This window comes from Ranitomeya imitator, chromosome 1 (assembly GCF_032444005.1).
Source record: "Ranitomeya imitator isolate aRanImi1 chromosome 1, aRanImi1.pri, whole genome shotgun sequence".
Lineage (NCBI taxonomy): Eukaryota > Metazoa > Chordata > Amphibia > Anura > Dendrobatidae > Ranitomeya > Ranitomeya imitator.
The window spans coordinates 253,562,676-253,586,527 of record NC_091282.1 but is presented as its reverse complement, the minus strand read 5'-3'; the positions used below and the strand labels follow the sequence as shown (position 1 = coordinate 253,586,527).

General features: G+C 44.6%; 1 protein-coding gene across 1 annotated transcript in view; it reads right to left on the bottom strand.

Annotated features, from left to right (window-relative positions):
• Nucleotides 1-23,604, bottom strand: part of HIP1R (huntingtin interacting protein 1 related) — a 182,946-nt gene extending 159,342 nt beyond the window's left edge. The window contains exon 1 of the mRNA XM_069755688.1: nucleotides 23,395-23,604. Within this exon, the coding sequence (XP_069611789.1) occupies nucleotides 23,395-23,487 (93 nt within the window). The 5' untranslated portion in view covers nucleotides 23,488-23,604. The remainder of the gene's footprint in view (nucleotides 1-23,394) is intronic.
• Nucleotides 23,605-23,852: the final 248 nt, after the last annotated feature.

Genomic DNA, 23,852 nt, shown 5'->3' with positions numbered 1-23,852 from the left:
TCAATTTTAACCCTATGGACTTTAAGAAAAGCACACGGACAGCATCCGTGTTTACACGCACCCATTGACTTTAATGGGTCCGTGTGATCCGTGCGCTCCCACAAACACTGACATGTCTCCATGTTTTGCACACGGACACACGGTCCGTGAAAACACGCTGACATCTGCAGAGACACATTCATTTTAATGTGTCTATGTGTGTCAGTGTCTCCGGTATGTGAGGAAAGTGTCACCACACGTACTGGAGCCACTGACGTGTTAAACACTACTGAACACTGAAGGGCATGCAATGAAAGATAACGTCCTGAAACCAGTACCAGAGTCAGGATGCACTCTGTGGGCGAAGTTTGTATGGCCCCCGAAGGATGGTATTAATATCCAAATGGCCCTTGGTAAAGAAAAAAAAAAAAAAAAAGATTCCCCACCCCTGATCTAAAAATGACCCTATCCAGAAGAATGACTTAGGGTACCGTCACACTATACGATTTACCTACGATCACGACCAGCGATATGACCTGGCCGTGATCGTAGGTAAATCGTAGTGTGGTCGCTGGGGAGCTGTCACACAGACAGCTCTCCAGCGACCAACGATGCCGAGGTCCCTGGGTAACCAGGGTAAACATCGGGGTAACTAAGCGCAGGACCGCGCTTAGTAACCCGATGTTTACCCTGGTTACAAGCGTAAAACTAAAAAAAAAAAAAACAAACAGCACATACTTACATTCTGGTGTCCGTCAGGTCCCTTGCCGTCTGCTTCCCGCACTCACTGACTGCCGGCCGTAAAGTGAAAGTGAAAGCACAGCTTTCACTTTACGGCCGGCAGTCACAGTGCGGGAAGCAGACGGCAAGGGACCTGACGGACACCAGAATGTAAGTACGGTATGTGCTGTTTTTTTTTTTTTTAGTTTTACGCTTGTAACCAGGGTAAACATCGGGTTACTAAGTGCGGCCCTGCGCTTAGTAACCCGATGTTTACCCTGGTTACAAGCGAACGCATCGCTGGATCGCATCGCTAGATCGGTGTCACACACACCGATCTAGCGATGACAGCGGGAGATCCAGCGATGAAAGAAAGTTCTAAACGATCTGCTACGACGTACGATTCTCAGTAGGATCCCTGATCGCTGCTGCGTGTCAGACACAGCGATATCGTAACGATATCGCTGGAACGTCACGAATCGTACCGTCGTAGCGATCGAAATGGTATAGTGTGACGGTACCCTTATTTCCAGTCGCAGACACCTTTGAAATTAAATATGCAGTGTGTGAATCCTCCCTTTACATATTTACAGGTGACAGATTATTGCAAAATTTCTGCAAATGAAAGTCAGTTTCAATGATCTGAATGGGATTGTGGCTACAGGCCCTAATCTGACGAAATCTGTCATGTGTGATTATACCTTTACACAGATTATGCCAGCACAAAATCAAAGATAATAGGTCAGATTATGGTGAAACAGATAAGACCTGAATATTCAGTCACATAAAATGCAAACCGGTTCCACAAGCAGATGAAAACAAAAAAAAAAGTGAAATAGATTTAATTACCTCCTATCTGCAAAATGTGGTATAAAGTAAAGCAATATAAAGAGCGGGGAAGATTTATCAAGAGACTGAAACATCTCAGGTTTCACATTTTAAAGTAAAAAAAAATAAAAAATTTAAAACCCTCAAATTTATACAGGCCTAATATAAAAATGGAACAGTGGCTATGAAAAACAGTAATTATACCTACTGGTAATTGTATTTCCAGGAGTCCATCCTGACAGCACACTGGAGGACATCCTTCTTATCCTTGATGGGACAGGAAACACGAGAGGTTTAAAGGACCCTCCCCCTACCACCCTTCAGTGCTTTTCCAAAGTAACACATCTGGATGAATGCAAAAACAAAGGTTTATTCCAACAAAATAAATCAATCATACAAATGTTACATCACATGAGTATAAAGATCATACATTAGGGAGGGAACTAATAGTGCTGTCAGGATGGATTCCTGGAAATACAATTACCAGTAGGTCTAATTACTGTTTTCCAGGTCACCACCTGACAGCACACTGGAGAAATACCAAAGGAGACTGGTATCTAGGGAGGGACCACTGCTTGAAGAACCTTTCTACCGAAAGCCAACTGAGGTGACACTACATCTAACTTATAGTGTTTAGAAAAGGTACTAAGGCTAGACCATGATGCAGCTCTGCAGATCTGATCTGCCGTAGCCCCCCCTTTCTCTGCCCATGACGTGGCCATGGCCCTAGATGAATGGGCTTTGATGTTGACCGGGGAATTTTGCCCTCTAGCTTTATAAGCTAAACTGATTGTGGATTTTATCCACCGTGCGAGTCGCTTTAGACGCTTTTCTCCCTTTATTTGGACCCCCGAAGTGGACGAACAAATTGTTGTCCCGTCTCCAGGGTCTAGATAAATCAAGGTACCTAAGTACCGAGTCTCTTACGTCTAAGTTGTGGTAAAATCTTTCCTTTTGATTTTTTAGGAAATTGGCAAAACGACGGTAAAACAATCTCCTGATTCATATTAGTATCTGAAACGACCTTAGGGAGAAAAGCCGGATCGAGTCTAAGTACTAATTTATCCTCGAAGATCTGCAAATATGGATTCTGCACAGATAGAGCCTGTAGTTCCCCCAATCTTTTTGCCGAAGTGATTGCAACTAAAAATGCGGTTTTAAGGGAGAGTTTGTTGATTTCTATATCCCCTGTTACATCCCACGCCTGTTCACATAGGAAATTTAGAACCAAGTTCAGATCCCACGGCGGGACTGATCTTCTAGTCAATGGTTTTAATCTCTGGACTGCTCTAGAGAAACGACTAATCCAGGGATGGGCAGATAGGGCCGCTATTTGGACCATTAATGTACTCGGTCTAAGACCTTTTTGAAACCCTGACTGCAAAAAGTCAAGAATTTTGGGGATATTTGGATGGTCAGTATCAACTGTCATCTCTCCGCAAAACCCACAAAATCGCTTCCATATCTTTGTATAGATAGCCGATGTCACTGGCTTCCTGCTGGCTTGAAGGGTAGAAATGACATCATCTGAAAGCCCTTTTGCCCTCAAGACCTTCCGTTCAGGATCCAGGCCGCCAGCTGAAGTGCTCTTGGATTCTGGTGTAGAACTGGACCCTGTAGAAGAAGATCCTCTATTTCTGATAACAGGAGGGGTTTTTCCACTGACCGTTTCCTTAATGAAAACCAACTTCGTTTCGGCCAGTGAGGAGCTATGAGGATGACTTTGGCCTCGTCCTCGCAGATCTTCCTGAGTGTCCTCGGGATCATTGCTAGAGGAGGGAATGCATACAGAAAACCGCGGTTCCAGGGTTGTGAGAAGGCATCGATCGCGGCTGGATTTTCCCAGGGGTTTAGGGAGTAGAAGATCTTGACCTTTGCATTTTCTTTTGTAGCAAATAGGTCCACCGTTGGCTTCCCCCAACGTTGACACAGATCTCTGAACACCTCGTTGTTCAGGTCTCACTCCATACGGGATACGCTTTTCTTGCTGAGGAAATCTGCCAACTGGTTCTTGGAACCCTCCAGGTGGACCGCCGAGATTGACAGAACCGACCTTTCTGCCCACCTGAAGATCTGTTCCGCCAGGTCCTGTAATGCCAGATGTCTTGGGCCCCCTTGATGCCGCAGGAAGGCTACCGTTGTCGTGTTGTCTGAGAAGACCTTCACATGTTTGTTCTGCAGCAGATGTTGCGCCGCCGTTAAGACTTTCCAAACCGCATGTAGTTCTCTGTGGTTCGATGACTGGTTGCTGTCTTTCCTTTCCCAGCGACCTTGAAAATATCTTCCTTGGACATGACCTCCCCAACCGAGCTGACTGGCATCTGTCGTAACTGATACGCTCAGTGTTTGAAGCCATGGCACCCCCAGTCGGAGGTTTCTGGAAAGAGTCCACCACACCAGAGATCTTTTGACCTGAGAAGTAAGGTTCAGGGTCCGGTTAAGTGAGTTCTGCCTTCTGTTCCAGCTCCTCAGAACTCCCTGCTGAAGCTGTCGAGAGTGAAATTGGCTCCATCTTACGCAAGGGATAGAGGCAGTCATCAGACCTAGTACTTTCATCTCGTCTCTTATTGTATTTCGGCCTCGAGAAAAGTGACGGATCTTCTTTACTATGCCCTTTAGCCGGTCTTCTGGAAGAAAGGACATTCTTGCTTGTGAATCGAGCATGACTCCCAAGAATTTTATTCTAGGTTTTGGAATTAGATCTGATTTTTCCCAATTTATAATCCATCCCAGATTCTCTAGTGTTCAGATGAGGGACTGACAGTTGATCCTGAGCTGGACTTCTGAGTCTGCCGCTACTAAAAAGTCGTCTAAGTAGGGAATCACCATTATATCCTGATTCCTCAGGTAAGCGACTACTTCCACCATAAGTTTTGTAAAAACCCTGGGAGCGGAAGCCAGGCTGAAGGGGAGACAGCGGAATTGGAAATGGTAGATCTTTCCTTCCAAGTTTACCGCGAACCGCAGGAACCTCTGAGGACTTAGGTAAATGGGTACATGGTAATATGCACTCTTTAAATCTAGAGTGCACATTACCATGTCTCTTCCCAACAGAGGGCTGGTAGACCGAATCGACTCCATTTTGAACCTTTTGTAAAGGACCCAATTGTTCAGATGTTTCAAGTTTATAATTGTCCTTGATTATCCCGACGGTTTTGTTATCGAGAAGAGATTGGAGTAGTGACCCCTGCACTCTTCTCGAGGGGGTACCGGAACAATAGCCGCCATTTTTAAGAGGTCTTGAATATCTGACCACATGGGGGATGATCATTTTAGATGGGAGCTGGACACCAGGAATCTTTTGGGAGGAAGGGATGTAAATTCTATTTTATACCCCTGGGATACTATCTGTAAGACCCATGGACTTGTTGTAATCTCCCTCCATCCTCCCAGGAATCCGGCCAGACGACCCCCTACTCTGATGGCGTCATTTCCTGCGGTAGCTAGACCCTGATCCCGAGTAGCTCGCTTCTTTCTTTTTAGGCCTGTTATCCCCTCCTTTCTGGTAGCTCCATCTACCCTGTTTTCCCTTTCCCCTGTAAACGGGTTATTGATTATAGCGGGGTCTCCGAAAGGGCTGGAATTTTTTAGGTTTTTCTTCCTGGAACCCTTTCTTTACGTCTGCGGCTTTTTCTAAAATATCGTCGAGGACCGGTCCGAAGACCCTGCCCCCGGAAAAGGGTATAGAACACAATTTGTTTTTAGAATGCATGTCACCTGACCAGCTTTTGAGCAAAATAGCTCTTCGGGCTGCATTAGATAGGGATTGACCCCTAGCCGCAAACCTAATAGACTCTGCAGACGCGTCTGCCAAAAAGGTGGTTGCTAACTTTAGCAAAGGTAGGGATTTCAGGATAGTTTCCCTGGGAGTTTTGGCTGTTAGTTGATCCTGAAGATCATCTAACCAAAGGTCCATGGAGCGAGCCACTGATGTCGCTGCAATATTAGCCCTAATAATCGCCGAAGAACATTCCCAGGCCCTTTATAAAAAGCAGTCTGCCTTCCTGTCCATGGGCTCTTTTAGATTGGAAGAGTCTTCAAAAGGAATTGCAGTCCTTTTGGATACTTTAGCCAAAGGTATGTCTATCTTCGGTATATCGACCCACTCTTTGACTTCGTCTGGATCAAATGGCAAGCGAAGTCTGAAGTCCTTAGGGATAGTCAGTCTTTTCTCGGCTTCCTCCCATTCCTCCAGAATCATGGATCTGATATGGGAGTTTACAGGGAAGACCTTAGAGGTCTGCGAGCGCAAGCCCCCGAACATCTAATCCTGAACAGAACAAGATGGCTGAGACTCCGATCTGCATGGTATGCCGCACTGCCTCCAACAATTCTCCTGTGTCTACGGCGGAGAACAAATATCTTCTCCCTTTCTCCGGAGGATCTCTACTCTCATCTTCCTCCTCTACCTCCGACCCAAAGGATGATGAGTCTTCAGAAGAGTAATCGACCCTCGGCCTTTTCCTTGGCCTCTCAGAAGGTGAAGGTGAGACTTGAGGGAGTACCAGACTTGAAACTGAAGCCTGAACTTCCTCCCTTATCATTGCTCTCATATTTGTCATAAAAGACGCCTGTTCCTCTCCTATGATTTTGCAGGTGCATGCTTCACATAGGGGTTTCTGCCAGGAATCCTTTAGTTTAACCGCACAAATAGGACACTTCTTATTCCTACCGGGCCTTCTTTACCGATTTCTCAGACAAGGAGGATATATAGATATATATATCTCAAACACTAGCATCCCTTTTTTTATCCAGGGCCTCCCTACTTACTAGCGCTGCCGACTCCTGCCCCTCTGCTCTAGCTGCGTCCTCCATGATGCTCTAGAGATCGCTACTGCCCCTGCACCATACCTTTTTATTCTGTTCCTCTGTTCAAATCAGCGCTACCGCGCTCTCCACCGCTCTCTCTCTGCACTTCCTGTTGCAGAGACGCCGTCCGTCCCCCTCAGCCGCAAACCGGAAGTGATGCGCGGCCGGAAAGAGAGGAAGGTGCGGCGAGGATCTGGTTCCCCCAGCGGCTGCATGGAAACGCCGGCATCTGCAGAGGCCGCCGCTGGGATCGCTCGCACCAGGGGACGCGACGGAGGGATCGAGAGCCCCCGCCAGGGAGAAGCGATCCCCATACCAGGAACAGCGCTACACTGGTAGGCCGAGGGACCCTCGGGCGGGTGTCAGCCAGCGGGTGTCTCATGGAGGGAAGGGTGAGGCAGAGCCCCCCCGATCCACATCCCCCCCGCACAGAACGGTAGATCCTCTCGTCCATTCCGATCCATGATGGGACAGGAAAAACACTGAAGGGTGGTAGGGGGAAGGTCCTTTTAACCTCTCGTGTTTCCTGTCCCATCAAGGATAAGAAGGACGTCCTCCAGTGTGCTGTCAGGTGGTGACCAGGAAATCCTAGATTCCTGTGTCCAAATAAGGTAAGTTTTTAACTTGGACACAGGCTTTCTTTCCACTTTTCTTTGCAGCCTTTTGACTTCATTATCAAGTTTGGTGCCAACAATGTGTCCAAGAAGCACTGACTTTTTTTTTTCTCTTTAGTTATTTTCGTTCCATGGTTTTCAAAACTTTGTTGGGGTAAAGACCACAAACCCTCCAAGTCAATCAATTTGGTTTTCCAGTTGTAATCAATAGGAAACTTACTGCATAATGCTTTGTATGCGGATTTTGAAGTGGAAACCATTCTAAAACTCCATGTAAAACCAGTGAGCACATAACCTGATGGGCAGATACACTAAAGGTACCGTCACACTAAGCGACGCTGCAGCGATACCGACAACGATCCGGATCGCTGCAGCGTCGCTGTTTGGTCGCTGGAGAGCTGTCACACAGACAGCTCTCCAGCGACCAACGATGCCGGTAACCAGGGTAAACATCGGGTTACTAAGCGCAGGGCCGCGCTTAGTAACCCGATGTTTACCCTGGTTACCATCGTTAAAGTAAAAAAAAAACAACCACTACATACTTACCTACCGCTGTCTGTCCCCGGCGCTGTGTGCCCTGTGTAAGCACAGCGGCCGGAAAGCACAGCGGTGACGTCACCGCTCTGCTTTCCGGCTGCCCGGCGCTCACAGCCAGAGCAGAGAAGCACAGCGCCGGGGACAGACACGGAAGGTAAGTATGTAGTGGTTGTTTTTTTTTACTTTAACGATGGTAACCAGGGTAAACATCAGGTTACTAAGCGCGGCCCTGCGCTTAGTAACCCGATGTTTACCCTGGTTACCAGCGATGTCAGCGGGAGAGCCAGCGACGAAACAAAGTGCTGGACTTTCTGCCCCGACCAGCGATATCACAGCAGGGGCCTGATCGCTGCTGCCTTTCACACTGGACGATATCGCTAGCCAGGACGCTGCAACGTCACGGATCGCTAGCGATATCGTCCAGTGTGACGGTACCTTAATCCTGTGAAATAGTTACATAGTAGAGAATGTTATCGATCTGCAGCCAGGATCTTACAGCACAAGATGAGTCAGACATCCGAAACTTTTCACATAAGCAGAAAAAAAAAATTATGCATTTCATCAGTATTTTGGATTCCAACTTTATCAGTGCTTGGTCAGTTTTATACAATCAGTGTTTCTTCACTGATTTTCACATATGGATAAACAAGTTACAAAGCTTCTCCAATCTGGTTTGGCACTTCACAGATAAGTGCAAAACCGCCTGGTGCCGTTCATATCTTAATTTTTCTTGTGCTGTTTGAATATCAAAAGCCACATAGTGTGCACGCCAGTGAACGCTAGCAACTTTTCATATGGACTGATGGTCCGGTTTGAGAGAAAAAAAATTGAAACAAACTAATTTGGTTCATTTTATGGTTGCTTAATAAGATGGATGTCCGGGTCACATGATATTGATGATCTCTCTGCTGGACAGGTCACCAATATGAGATCGGTGGAGGTCCCACAGCGTGCACTCCTATGAACAGCTATTTGCTCCAGCAGCCGCCAAATGTAAACACTTTGAATGGTTCAGCTAAGCAAAGTTACATTTAACGGACGCAGTCGGGTACTGCAGAGCAGCGCCTGTTCTGAGGGCTGGAGCAAGTAACAGCTGATCGGTGAAGGTGCCGAGTGGCGAACCAGCTTCGATCTGTTATTAAACACTATACTCTAGATAGGTAATTTGCTGTGACCAGACAACCCCAATCATCTTAAGACTACCAGATAACGCATTTCATAGCTTTTCTCAGAATGTCAAACCACCTTTCTAGCTTTAATACAGTTGTGTGAACACGTCCGATGTGACATAGACTTAAAGCACCAAGCGAGCATTTTTTTTTATTTCACAGCTGGAGTGGTGCTTAAATTCCAAGTCCCTTGTCTGATACTCCCATATTGCCATCTTCATCTGTTTTCGCCGATGCTCCAGTTCGTCTCCAGCCGTTTATGACCTCCAGCAGCTCCAGTGTTTCATGGAGAGAGCTGGAGGTCACTAATCAATGTAAGGGTATGTTTCTACAGTCGGTAAACGCTGCGGATTGGATGCTGCGTACAACCGCAGCGTCCAGATGTTACAGCATAGTGGATGGGTTTTTATTAACCCCTTTACCCCCAAGGGTGGTTTGCACGTTGATGACCGGGCCAATTTTTACAATTCTGACCACTGTCCCTTTATGAGGTTATAACTCTGGAATGCTTCAATGGATCCCAGTGATTCTGACATTGTTTTCTCGTGACATATCGTACTTCATGACAGTGGTAAAAATTCTTTGATAGTACCTGCGTTTGTGAAAAAAACGGAAATTTGGCGAAAATTATGAAAATTTCGCAATTTTCCAACTTTGAATTTTTATGCAATTAAATCACAGAGATATGTCACACAAAATACTTAATAAGTAACATTTCTCACATGTCTACTTTACATCGGCACAATTTTGGAACCAAGATTTTTTTTTGTTAGGGAGTTATAAGGGTTAAAAGTTGACCAGCAATTTCTCATTTTTACAACAAAATTTAGAAAACCATTTTTTTTAGGACCACCTCACATTTGAAGTCATTTTGAGGGGTCTATATGATAGAAAATACCCAAGTGTGACACCATTCTAAAAACTGCACCCCTCATGGTGCTCAAAACAATATTCAAGAAGTTTATTTACCCTTCTGGTGCTTCACAGGAATTTTTGGAATGTTTAAATAAAAATGAACATTTAACTTTTTTTCACAAAAAATTTACTTCAGCTCCAATTTGTTTTATTTTACCAAGGGTAATAGGAGAAAATGGACCCCAAACGTTGTTGTACAATTTGTCCTGAGTACACCGATACCCCATATGTGGGGGTAAACCACTGTTTGGGCGCATGACAGAGCTCGGAAGCGAAGGAGCGCCGTTTGACTTTTCAATGCAAAATTGACAGGAATTGAGATGGGACACCATGTTGCGTTTGGAAATCCCCTGATGTGCCTAAACATTGAAACCCCCCACAAGTGACACCATTTTGGAAAGTAGACCCCTTAAGGAACTTATCTAGAGGTGTGGTGAGCACTTTGACCCACCAAGTGCTTCACAGAAGTTTATAATGCAGAACCGTAAAAATAAAAAATCATATTTTTTCACAAAAATTATCTTTTCGCCCCCAATGTTTTATTTTCCCAAGGGTAAGAGAAGAAATTGGACCCCAAAAGTTGTTGTACAATTTGTCCTGAGTACGCTGATACCCCATATGTGGGGGTAAACTACTGTTTGGGCGCATGGGAGAGCTCGGAAGGGAAGGAGCGCCGTTTGACTTTTCAATGCAAAATTGACGGGAATTGAGATGGGACGCCATGTTGCGTTTAGAGAGCCACTGAAGTGCCTATACATTGAAACCCCCCACAAGTGAATCATTTTGGAAAGTAGACCCCCTAAGGAACTTATCTAGATGTGTTTTGAGCGCTTTGACCCACCAAGGGCTTCACAGAAGTTTATAATGCAGAGCCGTAAAAATAAAACAAAAATTTTTTCCCACAAAAATTATTTTTTTAGCCCCCAGTTTTGTATTTTCCCGAGGGTAACAGGAGAAATTGGACCCCAAAATTTGTTGCCCAATTTGTCCGGAGTGCGATTATACACAATATGTGGGGGGAACCACTGTTTGGGCGCATGGGAGGGCTCAGAAGGGAAGGAGCGCCATTTGGAATACAGACTTAGATGGAATGGTCTGCAGGTGTCACATTGCGTTTGCAGAGCCCCTAATGTACCTAAACAGTAGAAACCCCCCACGAGTGACACCATTTTGGAAACTAGACACCCTAAGGAACTCATCTAGATGTGTTGTTAGAGCTTTGAACCCCCAAGTGTTTCACTACAGTTTGTAACGCAGAGCCGTGAAAATAAAAAATCTTTTTTTTTCCCCCACAAAAATTATTTTTTAGCCCCCAGTTTTGTATTTTCCCAAGGGTAACAGGAGAAATTGGACCCCAAAAGTTGTTGTCCTATTTGTCCTGAGTACGCTGATACCCCATATGTTGGGGCAAACCCCTGTTTGGGCACACGGGAGAGCTCGGAAGGGAAGGAGCACTGTTTTACTTTTTCAACGCAGAATTGGCTGGAATTGAGATCGGACGCCATGTCGTGTTTGGAGAGCTCCTGATGTGCCTAAACAGTGGAAACCCCCCAATTATAACTGAAACCCTAATCCAAACACACTCCTAACCCTAATTCCAACGGTAACCCTAACCACACCTCTAACCGACACACCCCTAACCCTAATCCCAACCCTATTCCCAACTGTAAATGTAATCTAAACCCTAACCCTAACTTTAGCCCCAACCCTAGCCCTAACCCTAGCCCTAATGGGAAAATGGAAATAAATACATTTTTTTAATTTTTCCCTAAGTAAGGGGGTGATGAAGGGGGGTTTGATTTACTTTTATAGCAAGTTTTTTAGCGGATATTTATGATTGGCAGCCGTCACATACTGAAAGACGCTTTTTATTGCAAAAAATATTTTTTGCGTTACCACATTTTGAGAGCTATAATTTTTCCATATTTTGGTCCACAGAGTCATGTGAGGTCTTGTTTTTTGCGGGACGAGTTGACGTTTTTATTAGTAACATTTTCGGGCACGTGACATTTTTTGATCGCTTTTTATTCCGATTTTTGTGAGGAAGAATGACCAAAAACCAGCTATTCATGAATTTCTTTTGGGGGAGGCATTTATAACGTTGCGCGTTTGGTAAAACTGATAAAGCAGTTTTATTCTTCAGGTCTGTACGATTACAGCGACACCTCATTTATATAATTTTTTTATGTTTTGGTGCTTTTATACGATAAAAACTGTTTTACAGAAAAAATAATTATTTTTGCATCGTTTTATTCTCAGGACTATAACTATTTTTTTGCTGATGATGCTGTATGGCGGCTCGTTTTTTTGCGGGACAAGATGACGTTTTCAGCGGTACCATGGTTATTTATATCTGTCTTTTTGATCGCGTGTTATTCTACTTTTTGTTCGGCGGTATGATAATAAAGCGTTGTTTTTTGCCTCTTTTTTTTTTACGGTGTTTACTGAAGGGGTTAACTAGTTGGCCAGTTTTATAGGTCGGGTCGTTACGGACGCGGCTATACTAAATGTGTGTACTTTTATTGGTTTTTTTTTAATTTAGATTTAGAAATGTATTTATGGGAATAATATTTATTTTTTTTCATTATTTAGGAATATTTTTTTATTTTATTTTTTTTACACATTTGGAAAATTTTTTTTAACTTTTTTATTTTGTCCCGGGGGGGGGCATCACAGATCGATAATCTGACAGTTTGCAAAGCACTCTGTCAGATCACCGATCTGACATGCAGCACTGCAGGCGTCACAGTGCCTGTTTTGAGCAGGCTCTGTGAAGCCACCTCCCTCCCTGCAGGACACGGATCTGCGGCCATCTTGGATCCAGGGCTGGAGCAGGCAGGGAGGGAGGTAAGAGACCCTCGCAGCAACGCGATCACATCGCGTTGCTGCGGGGGGCTCAGAGAAGCCCGCAGGGAGCCCCCTCCCTGCGCGATGCTTCCCTGTACCGCCGGCACATCGCGATCATCTATGATCGCGGTGTGCCGGGGGTTAATGTGCCGGGGGCGGTCCGTGACCGCTCCTGGCACATAGTGCCGGATGTTAGCTGCGATAGGCAGCTGACACCCGGCCGCGCTCCCCCCGTGAGCGCTGCTGATCGCATATGACGTACTATCCCGTCGGTGGTCATAGGGGCCCACCCCACCTCGACGGGATAGTACGTCTAATGTCAGAAAGGGGTTAAATCCCATATCCACTATGCTGCAAAAACGCAGCTGACAGACCTGCGTATATGCACATGCGGCACGTCTTTATAGACCACAGCTTGGCTATTTATCTTACGGAGACGCTCATTCTCCGCAAGATAAATATCACAGTCCAATGTATAGGATATGGCGATTCAACACGGTTCAATGACCACATGAGGAATCACCGTGCGTACAAAAACCGGTAGCACTTTGGACGGAGCGGACATGTGCTGCGTCCAAAGCGCTGCCATATCCTAACATAGTAACATAGTAACATAGTTAGTAAGGCCGAAAAAAGACATTTGTCCATCCAGTTCAGCCTATATTCCATCATAATAAATCCCCAGATCTACGTCCTTCTACAGAACCTAATAATTGTATGATACAATATTGTTCTGCTCCAGGAAGACATCCAGGCCTCTCTTGAACCCCTCGACTGAGTTCGCCATCACCACCTCCTCAGGCAAGCAATTCCAGATTCTCACTGCCCTAACAGTAAAGAATCCTCTTCTATGTTGGTGGAAAAACCTTCTCTCCTCCAGACGCAAAGAATGCCCCCTTGTGCCCGTCACCTTCCTTGGTATAAACAGATCCTCAGCGAGATATTTGTATTGTCCCCTTATATACTTATACATGGTTATTAGATCGCCCCTCAGTCGTCTTTTTTCTAGACTAAATAATCCTAATTTCGCTAATCTATCTGGGTATTGTAGTTCTCCCATCCCCTTTATTAATTTTGTTGCCCTCCTTTGTACTCTCTCTAGTTCCATTATATCCTTCCTGAGCACCGGTGCCCAAAACTGGACACAGTTTTGACCATGGAAACATACTCTTAGGCTATGTGCACACGTTCAGGATTTCTCGCAGAAAATTCCTGAGAAAAACCGGACATTTTCTGCAAGAAATCCGCAAGAAAACTGCATGCGTTTTTGCCGCATTTTTTTTCCGGACACTTACTTCCCAATGAATTTTGTAGTGGGAAATCCGCAAAAAAAAACCCGCAAAATTAATTAACATGCTGCGGTTTTTACCGCGATGCGTTTTTTTCACAGAAACAAAAAACGCATCATGTGCACAAAACATGCGGAATTCATTTTAAATGATGGGATGCTTATTGCATGTGGTTTTATAGCGTTTTTATCGGGAAAAACCGCGAAAAAAACGCAACATGTGCACACAGCCTTGGTCTATGAGTGCCTCATTCTGGCTCTCAGACTTGTATTGAGAGTGAGTAAAGTAGCTTCTAACTTCCAGCCAGTCAGAAGCTTAGCTTAGCTTCAGACCAGCGGTAAAGACGTCGGCGGGAGAGCATATGCCCGGGGCAGGGGACTTGCTTTTAACCCCTTAATGACCGCCAATACGTCTTTTAACTGACCTGAGATATAAGAGAATAGCCTCCCCATACAGATGACAATCCAGCATCTGTCGGTTGTGCACTATAGCTGACAACTTGCTGTATCAGCCACGATCAGTATTTGCACCTTCTAAATCTGTTTAACCCCTTAGATGCTGCTGTCAATAGTGACTACATCATTATAAATGGTCAACAGAGTGTGGGGGCTTCTTCTTTATCCCAATTGGTGCCCTCAGATCATGATTTTGTTGTCCTGATGTTTGCGATGGCAATTCATGACCAAATAGTGGCCTTAGAGTCTGACGGCTTTAGTAATCTGTTTAGAAGTTAGCAACATTTAGGTGGTAAAAATACACATTTTCATTTCTGTCATGCCATTTTGCATTAATTCCTGTAAAGCACCTGAAGGGTTAATAAACTACCTGACAGCAGTTTTCAATATGTTTAGGGGTGCTTTTTTTAAAATGGTATCACGTTTGGGGGTTTCCCAATATATGGGACCCCTAAAGTCACTTTAAACATGGATAGGTCCCTAAAAAAATAAATGTGGTAAATTTCTTTGAAAAAATGAAAAATTGCTGCTACATTTTTAAACCTCCTAAAATACTAACAAAATAAAATAACATTTTACAAATGGTGCTGATGTAAACCCGACATGTGGGAAATTTTATTTATTAATGGTTTGCTGTTGTATGACTATCTGGATTAAAGGGATAATCATTCAAATTTAGAAAATTGCTAATTTTTTAACATTTTTCTCAAATTTTTTATATTTTTTATAAATAAACACAAAAAATGTTGAACTAAATTTACCATTATCATAAAGTATAATGTGTCACGAAAAAACAGTATCAAAATCACTGGGATTTGTTGAAGCGTTGCAGAGTTATTACCACATAAAGTGACACTGGTCAGATGTCAAAAATTTGGCTCGGTCACTAAGGGGTTAAACCACCACTCCAGGGGTGAAAAATACCAACCCAAAACGCTGGAGAGGTGCCTTAATGAAAGTGGCACATTGCATGCTCTCCAGAATGCTCACTCAATTTGAGACAGAATTTTGATGCTTATTATTTCATAAAATTTCCCTTGTGTTTATCTGCGAGTACAAGTTTTACGTCCTTTCCTGACATAGTATAACACACCTATAAAGTACACATTTGAGAACAATCTTAGCCCTTGCTATCATGTAGAGGAAAAAAAGTTAAAAGCATTTAACCTTTAGAAGAAGCTGATAAGTAATTCTGCATGAACGCGGATATTAGCGCAGGTTCATGTGGCAGATTTCTTTCAGGAAGTATGCGGGCATTCACCTGACTAATGCAGTTTCTGCAGCATGTACATAGACTTACAATACACCTTGAAATGAACACGTCAGTAGATTTCTGGAAAAAAAATTTGCAACTAAGTGTCAACATAACCATATACAGGGCAAAAAGTCAGGTACAATAGATAATTAATGCAACTACGGTATGTAAAACCTGTGCAATGATTTTACAATTTTGATATGGTGAAAAGTTTATCTCCTGTACAAATTTTGGGGAAGCACCATTTGAGAAAATGTATACTTTTTCTCCATTTTTAAGCCTCTGATTTTTTTTTTCTTTATTTTAAAAGTTGGGGGCGAACTTAGAAAAAGTAAAGCATCCCACTGACCCTAAAATGTACAAAATTTCTCCAGAAATGTTATTTATAAAAAGGTGCATCTTACATCAGTGCACTTAGAATAAGACTAGCATTATTGACTAGCAGTCTTGACTAGCAGTCTTAAAGAGTAACTAAACCTGTAAATCACATTTTTTCAGTGCACTTTTAATTGCAGGGTCGATGGGTGCCCCAAGACCTGAGAACCCCACTGGTCACTAAAAACTCTCCCATCCCTTAGAAGTGCGCTGCTCAGATGAAAGATGATCATAACTCCTGTGTCCTCCACCGCACACAGACTATTCTTTCTACTGAATCCATACTTTGCTACGTGTGCACGCTTTTGTCACCTGAGCTACACACCTTAGTGGGGGGAAGTTTGAGTGATCGGTGGGGTTCTCATGACCTAAATACCCACAGAACAGTTGGAAAATAAAAGAACATTCAAACAAACAGTCAAATGTTTAGTTATTCTTTAATAAATTCCCCCAAGAATAGTTAACCAATGCATTCATTATCTGTAAACTATATTTAAAATGAAACTGATCATTAAAATGATAAACTGCTAATAACGCCTGAAAAGTAATTATACCCCATCATACTTACAGTAAATAATAATAATATGACTTCACTGATGGGAGCCAGAAGACAAAAATATAATTGGAGAGGTACATTGTATCTTTCACTTATTACCACATATTACTGTGCCACACTTCCAGCACATTACTCCCTATGATTAGAGACCTCAGGGTCATTATAGTGCAGTAAACTACCTCTACTACACAAACTTATCACTTATCCAGAAGGTCAGGTTACAAGGCTGCGCTCACACCATGTTCTGGTCCCCGCTCAGCACCTCGAAGAGGACTTCAGAGTACAGGAATTAAGGAAATTAGAGGTTTCATTGATGGAGCCTTTTGACTTTAATAAGGCAAACGGAGTCTAAAATATACCGTAAATCTACAGACTGCACTTGACCTTCTACTGTTGTGATAAACTACACTATCGTAACCAGCTACGATAAATGGACTCGGGACCACGAGTGCCAACACTGCTGGAAGGGAGCCAGCACGGGAGGGCAATATAGGCTTTATTATTTTATCGGGGCCGAATGCCTAATTTAAGAAGGGGTCCTCCTATTAGTGGAAAACCCCTTTCATATACAGTAGTCCTATTACAGCGGCAAAAATAATTATTTGACACATTGCCGATTTTACAAGTTTTCCCACCTACAAAGAACGGAGAGAGGTCTTTAATTTTTATGGTAGGTACACTTCAACTGTGAGAGACAGAATCTAAACATAAAAACCACAAAATCACATTGCATGATGTTTACATACCGTAATTAAATTGCCTTTTATTACTTGAAATAAGTACCGTATATACTCTAGTATAAGCCGAGATTTTCAGCCCAAATTTTTGGGCTGAAAGTGCCCCTCTCGGCTTATACTCGAGTCACTGTAGCGGTGGGGTCGGCGGGTGAGGGGGAGGGGGCGCTGAGGTATACTTACCTAGTCCCAGCGATCCTGACGCTCCCCCTGCCGTCCCACGGTCTTCTGTGCTGCAGCTTCTTCCCCTCTTCAGCGGTCAAGTGGGACGCTCATTAGAAAAATGAATAGGCGGCTCCACCTCCCATAGAGGTGGAGCCGCCTATTCATTTCTCTAATCAGCGGTGCCGGTGACCGCTGACAGGAAGAGCTGCAGCACAGAAGACCTTGTGACAGGCGGGGAGCGCCAGGATCGCTGGGACTAGGTAAGTATGTCATACTTACCTGTCCCCGTTCCAGCCGCCGGGCACAGCTCCATCTTCCCGGCGTCTATCTCCGCTCTGACTGTGCAGGTCAGAGGGCGCGATGACGCATATAGTGTGCGCGGCACCCTCTGCCTGATCAGTCAGAGCGGAGAGAGACGCCGGGACCGGATGCCGGAACGAGACGCCGGGAGCTGCAATCAAGAGAGGCGAGTATGGCTTTTTTTTTTTTTATTGCAGCAGCGGCACAGATTTATGTGGAGCATCTATAGGGAAATATGAACGGTGCAGAGCACTGTATGGGGCAGTATGAACGATGCAGAGCACTATATGGGGCAGTATGAACGGTGCAGAGCACTGTATGGGGCAGTATGAACGGTGCAGAGCACTATATGGGGCAGTATGAACGGTGCAGAGCACTGTATGGGGCAGTATGAACGGTGCAGAGCACTGTATGGGGCAGTATGAACGGTGCAGAGCACTGTATGGGGCAGTATGAACGGTGCAGAGCACTGTATGGGGCAGTATGAACGGTGCAGAGCACTGTATGGGGCAGTATGAACGGTGCAGAGCACTGTATGGGGCAGTATGAACGGTGCAGAGCACTGTATGGGGCAGTATGAACGGTGCAGAGCACTGTATGGGGCAGTATGAACGGTGCAGAGCACTATATGGGGCAGTATGAACGGTGCAGAGCACTATATGGGGCAGTATGAACGGTGCAGAGCATATATGGGGCAGTATGAACGGTGCAGAGCATATATGGGGCACAGATATGGGGCAATATGAACGGTGCAGAGCATATAGGGCACAGATATGGGGCAATATGAACGGTGCAGAGCATATAGGGCACAGATATGGGGCAATATGAACGGTGCAGAGCACTATATGGGGCAATATGAACGGTGCAGAGCACTATACGGCACAGCTATGGGGAAATAATTATCTATTTTTATTTTTGAAATTCACCGGTAAATGCTGCATTTCCACCCTAGGCTTATACTCGAGTCAATAAGTTTTCCCAGTTTTTTGTGGCAAAATTAGGGGGGGTCGGCTTATACTCGAGTATATACGGTAGTTGATCACCTACCAACCTGTGAGAATTCTGGCTGTCACAGACCTGTTAAAGAAAAATTAAAGGGAACCTGTCACCTGAATTTGGCGGGTCCTTTCTTCGGTCCAATGGGCGGCGTTTTCAGGTCTTTTATTCACCCCTTCCTTTCCCACTGGCCACAATATTGTCTTGAAGTTGATTCGCCTTCCTCCGTAGAACACGCGTGCGCAAGGCAATCTTGCCTTGCGCACGTGCAGTAGGCTTTGCCCAACTGTGGGCAAAGCCGAAAAGCATTAGTGCGCATGCGCCGGCGCACTATGTCCCGGAACACAGCTAAATACTTCCGGGACAAAGTGCGCCGACAAATGCGCACTAATGCTTTTCGGCTTTGCCTGCAGTTGGGCAAAGCATACTGCGCGTGCGCAAGGCAAGATTGCCTTGCGCACGCGTGTTCTATGGAGGAAGGCGAATCAACTTCAAGACAATATTGCGGTCAGCGGGAAAGGAAGGGGTGAATAAAAGACCCGAAAACACCACCCATCGGACCGAAAAAAAGAGCCTGCCAAATTCAGGTGACAGGTTCCCTTTAAGAATCCCTCCTACTCTGCACTCATTACCTGTATTAATTGCACCTATTTGAACTCATTACCTGTATAAAAAGACACCTGTCCACATACAATCAATCACACTCCATCCTCTTCACCATGGCCAAGACCAAAGATCTAAGGACACCAGGGACAAAATTATAAACCTACACAAGGCTGGGATGGGCTACAGTACAATAGGCAAGCAGCTTGGTGAGAAGGCACAGTTATTAGAAAATGGAAGCAATGCAAGAAGACTGTCAATCTTCTCTGTCTGGGGCTCCAAGCAATATCTGCCTGGAGAGGTATGGATGATTCTGAGAAAGGTCAGGAATCAGCCTAGAACCACATGAGAAGAGTCAATGACCTGAAGAGAGCTGGGACCAAAACCTCAAACATTACTGTTAGTAATGGTAAGCCATCATGGATTAAATTCCTGCAGGGCTGTGGAGTCCGTAAGCTAAACCTTAGACTCCTCATTTTCCCTGACTTCTAGCTCCACAGCACGGCCTCACTACTGAGCATGTACATAAAAAGCAGCTCAGACTCATCACAACCAAAAGCCGAGATCCTTACATCAGGAACAGAACAGACATTTATAGGACATTTCATAACTTTTCAAAATGTCCGAATCATCAAACTATAAAGTAAATTAATCAAATCTTTCAATGCCATAACGAGAGAAAAAAAAAAATTGTAAGGACAGAATTATGCTTTTCTGGCCACTGCGACATTGCAATAAAATGCAGTATGAGGCGAACAAAACATTGCATCTACACCAAAATGGTATCAATAAAAAAAAAAAAAATCAGCTCCGGCATCAAAAAATAAGCCACTCAGCCACCGATGCTGAAAAATGAAAGCGTAAGTCTATATGCACACGTTGCGGATTCGTGTGCAGATTTTTCCACACAGTTTTGCAAAATCCGCAGGTAAAATGCACAGATTTCCTGCATTTTTTGTGCGGATTCCTATTGAGGAGCAGGTGTCAACCACACAAAGAATTGACATGCTGCGGAATATAAACTGCAGCGTTTCCGTGTGGTATGTGTGCACTGCGGATTTGGTTTTCCATAGGTTTACATGGTACTGTACAATGCATGGAAAACTGCTGCGGATCCGCAGCCAAATCCGCAACGTGTGCACATACCTTTACAGATCTATAAAAATGGCGACAAACACCAAAAAATTTTTTTTAGATACATATGTTGGCTTTTTTTTTTTACACTTAGATAAAAAAATAAACTATACATGTTTGGTATCTCTATAATCATACTGACCAGGGGACTTATATCACCAGGTCAGTTTTACCACATGGTGAACATGTTAAATAAAAAAACTGTAAAATTGAAATTTTTTTTGCAATTTCACAGCACTTTGAATTTTTTCCCTTATTTTCAATATGGTAAAATCAATGGTGTCATTCAAAATTACAATTTGCCAAGCAAAAAGTATGCCCTCATACGGCTATATTGCCGGAAAAAAATAAATAAATAAAAAGGGGAGGAAAAGACAAAAATGAAAGCACGGACAATGGCCATGGTGTCAAGGAGTTAATCATGTGTTGTTGTAGACTTAATGGAAAGAGAAGAATTAGCAGGGTAGAAAGCCAAAATGAGCAATTGTAAGTATACAGTGCTATATAAGGCTGCTTTCACACATCAGGTTTTTTCTTTCAGGCACAATCCGGATCCGTTTTTTTCCCATAGAGTTGTATTAGCGCCGGATTGTGCCTGAAGGACATGCGTTTCATCCGTTTTGTGCCGGATCCATCCCTTCAGGCTTTTTTTGCCGGACACAAAAAACGTCTCCTGCAACGTTTTTTGTGTCCGGCGAAAAAGCCTATAGAGACGTTTCCGGCAACAAACGCATGGAACTGATGTGTGAATGAACAGTTCCGGCGACCGAATCCGTTTTTTTTACACATTGAGCATGCCCAGAAGCTTTGCTTTTGATTCTGGCATCTCTCTCTCTCTCCTCCCACCAGGAAGTCAAAAACCATGCGCAGTACAGAGAGCCGAATCCAGCTAAAAAACGGATCCGATGCATCAGTTTTTCACAATTTACACCGGATCCGTTTTTTAGCAAATTTGCCGGATTTAGCCTGAAACAAAAAACCTGATGTGTGAAAGCAGTCTAATATGATGATTGCAATATATTATGAGGATAAAACCTTTGATGGGAGGAGTGCCTCTTTAAGGCTATGTGCACATGTTTCGGATTTTGCTGCGGATCTGCAGCAGCTTTCCATGCGTTTGCAGTACAACGTAAACCTATGCTGCGGAAAAAAACACGCGGAAACGCTGTGGGTTACATTCCGCCTCATGTCAATTCTTTGTGCGGATTCCGCAGCAGTTTACACCTGCTCCATAATAGGAATAAGCAGGTGTAAACCGCAGGTGGAATCCGCACAAATTCCGCATAAAAACCACGGTATATCCGCAGGTAAAACGCAGTGCCTTTTACCTGCGGATTTGTGAAAACCGCTGCGGAAAAATCCGCAGCCCTCAAAAATACGTGTGCACATAGCCTAAAGGTACCTTCACACCGAACAACTTAACGATATCGCTAGCGATCCGTGACGTTGCAGCGTCCTGGCTAGCGATATCGGTGTTTGACACGCAGCAGGGATCTGGATCCTGCTGTGACATCGTTGGTCGGAGCTAGAAGGCCAGAACTTTATTTCGTCGCTGGATCTCCCGCAGACATCGCTGAATCGGCGTGTGTGATGCCAATTCAGCGATGTCTTCACTGGTAACCAGGGTAAACATCGGGTTACTAAGCACAGGGCCACGCTTAGTAACCTGATGTTTACCCTGGTTACCAGTGTAAATGTAAAAAAAATTTAAAAAAAACAAAACACTACAAACTTACATTCCGGTGTCTGTCCCCCGGCGTTCTGCTTCCCTGCGTTCTCCTTACTAGACACCATTAACTCTTTACCAAACTGCACTGCGTCATCGCACCCAGGGTTTGCAGGGTCTGTTTGTAAACCCTGTTTGAGACCCCATCCAAAAAGGTAAGAAAGTCAAATGCTGCTAGTTGGCAGGTACCGGTGGAGCATCGGCATTGGAGCGGTGGAAAGACTAGGAATAATTACGCAGGTTGTATTAATTGTATTTCTATTTGTAAAAGGAGGTTACAAGTGAATTGGAATGTATTCACATGGTGCAGATTACATCGTTTTCTCTTCTTAATGTTCATTTCATTTGATTTTCCAACAAGTTTGAATTTTCAATAGAATTATAAGATAACCGCACATTCAGCATCCTTGGGAGAAGCTAGCGACAATGTTTTCTTAGCCTGTACAGGAAGAGACGTCTTTAAAGCTCTGTTCACGCAATAAGTATTAATTATAGGGAGTTACCTGACCACACACATGAACACATAGGAGACTCGGGCTATTGTTCAGATGAGCTGCTTTTCTGCATTTTTGCACATTATGTATTGTACACATACCAGATTGCAATCACAATAGACATGAATACCATGCCCTCTAGTCGTGACCTACAATAATGTCGGTAACCTTATAGTCAGATGAAAACTATGACAAATAGTTATGCAATTAATGATATTCATTTACAAGCATGCAATGACTTGCGCTATAAAACAAATCCCAAGCTATCTTTGGCAAATGACAGATCAGTCTTCATTAACAGCATGTAATGCCCGGTCAGCTACTTATAGGGGTAACCTAAAGCTTTGACAGCCGATTCTTCAGATCAGATTGGTGGGGGTCTGATGTGCAGCATGCCAATGATCAGCTGCCTGGGGGTCTCGCTGCAGCCAGATGTGCACAGGTGAATCATGTATTGGCATATAACACAGAGCAGCACACTAGTGTGTGACAAAACAAACAAAATACACACCAGCCACTACACAGATTGTGATGTAAGCCTACTCAAGATCATTAGATGTCGCAACGATACTTTGTAGCAAAATCAACAAGCCATAAATATATGATGAGGGACTTGTCAGCAATGTAACTATGGATGGAAGTTTGGTTTAGGGGATGTCACTGAGCCACCACATAGCAGGTCATCAGCACTGGCGGACACGAGCATTGCCCCTGCGCAATAACAGCATATGGGCACGGTGCAGACCAATAGCTCCTCGTAATGCAGATTTTGGAAGAGATGAGCCCCCGCCACAGGACGCACTGCCGTCTGCGCACACCACAGCCCTGGCTGAGCTGCCCCGTCCTCGGTTACACGCCCATCTGTCACCACTACCCCGGGTCACGCAGCCTCACCTGGTTCTTGTCAAACTGCTCCCGCTCAGCCTCCAAGCCGTGACCGGAGCGCCGGCTCAGCACCCGGGCGGGCACGTTCTTAATGCTGTTCATGGCGGAAAGCTGGCTCTCTCCTCGTCTCCGCGGCGGCACTGTCCGCTCACCTACGCCCGCACCACAGCGACTACTACCTGACCAGCAGCTGTCCCGCAGAATGCTGGGTAATATCTCTCAGCGCTACAGCAGCAGTGGGCGGAGCTATGGAACCTCCAGGCAGCCGTGTCGTGACGTCATGACGCAGCGGAGGTAGACAGTGCTGTCACCTGGACAGGACAAATAATATACAGAGTCCCGGCGACTGCGGACGTTCATGTGGAAAGTGGAGGGTAGTGACGCGGCCGTGGGGTGAACGAGCTCCTGTGCGCCCGAACATTCCCACTGTCAGTGACAGGCGCCTGGACTCACCTTTTAAGGGCATG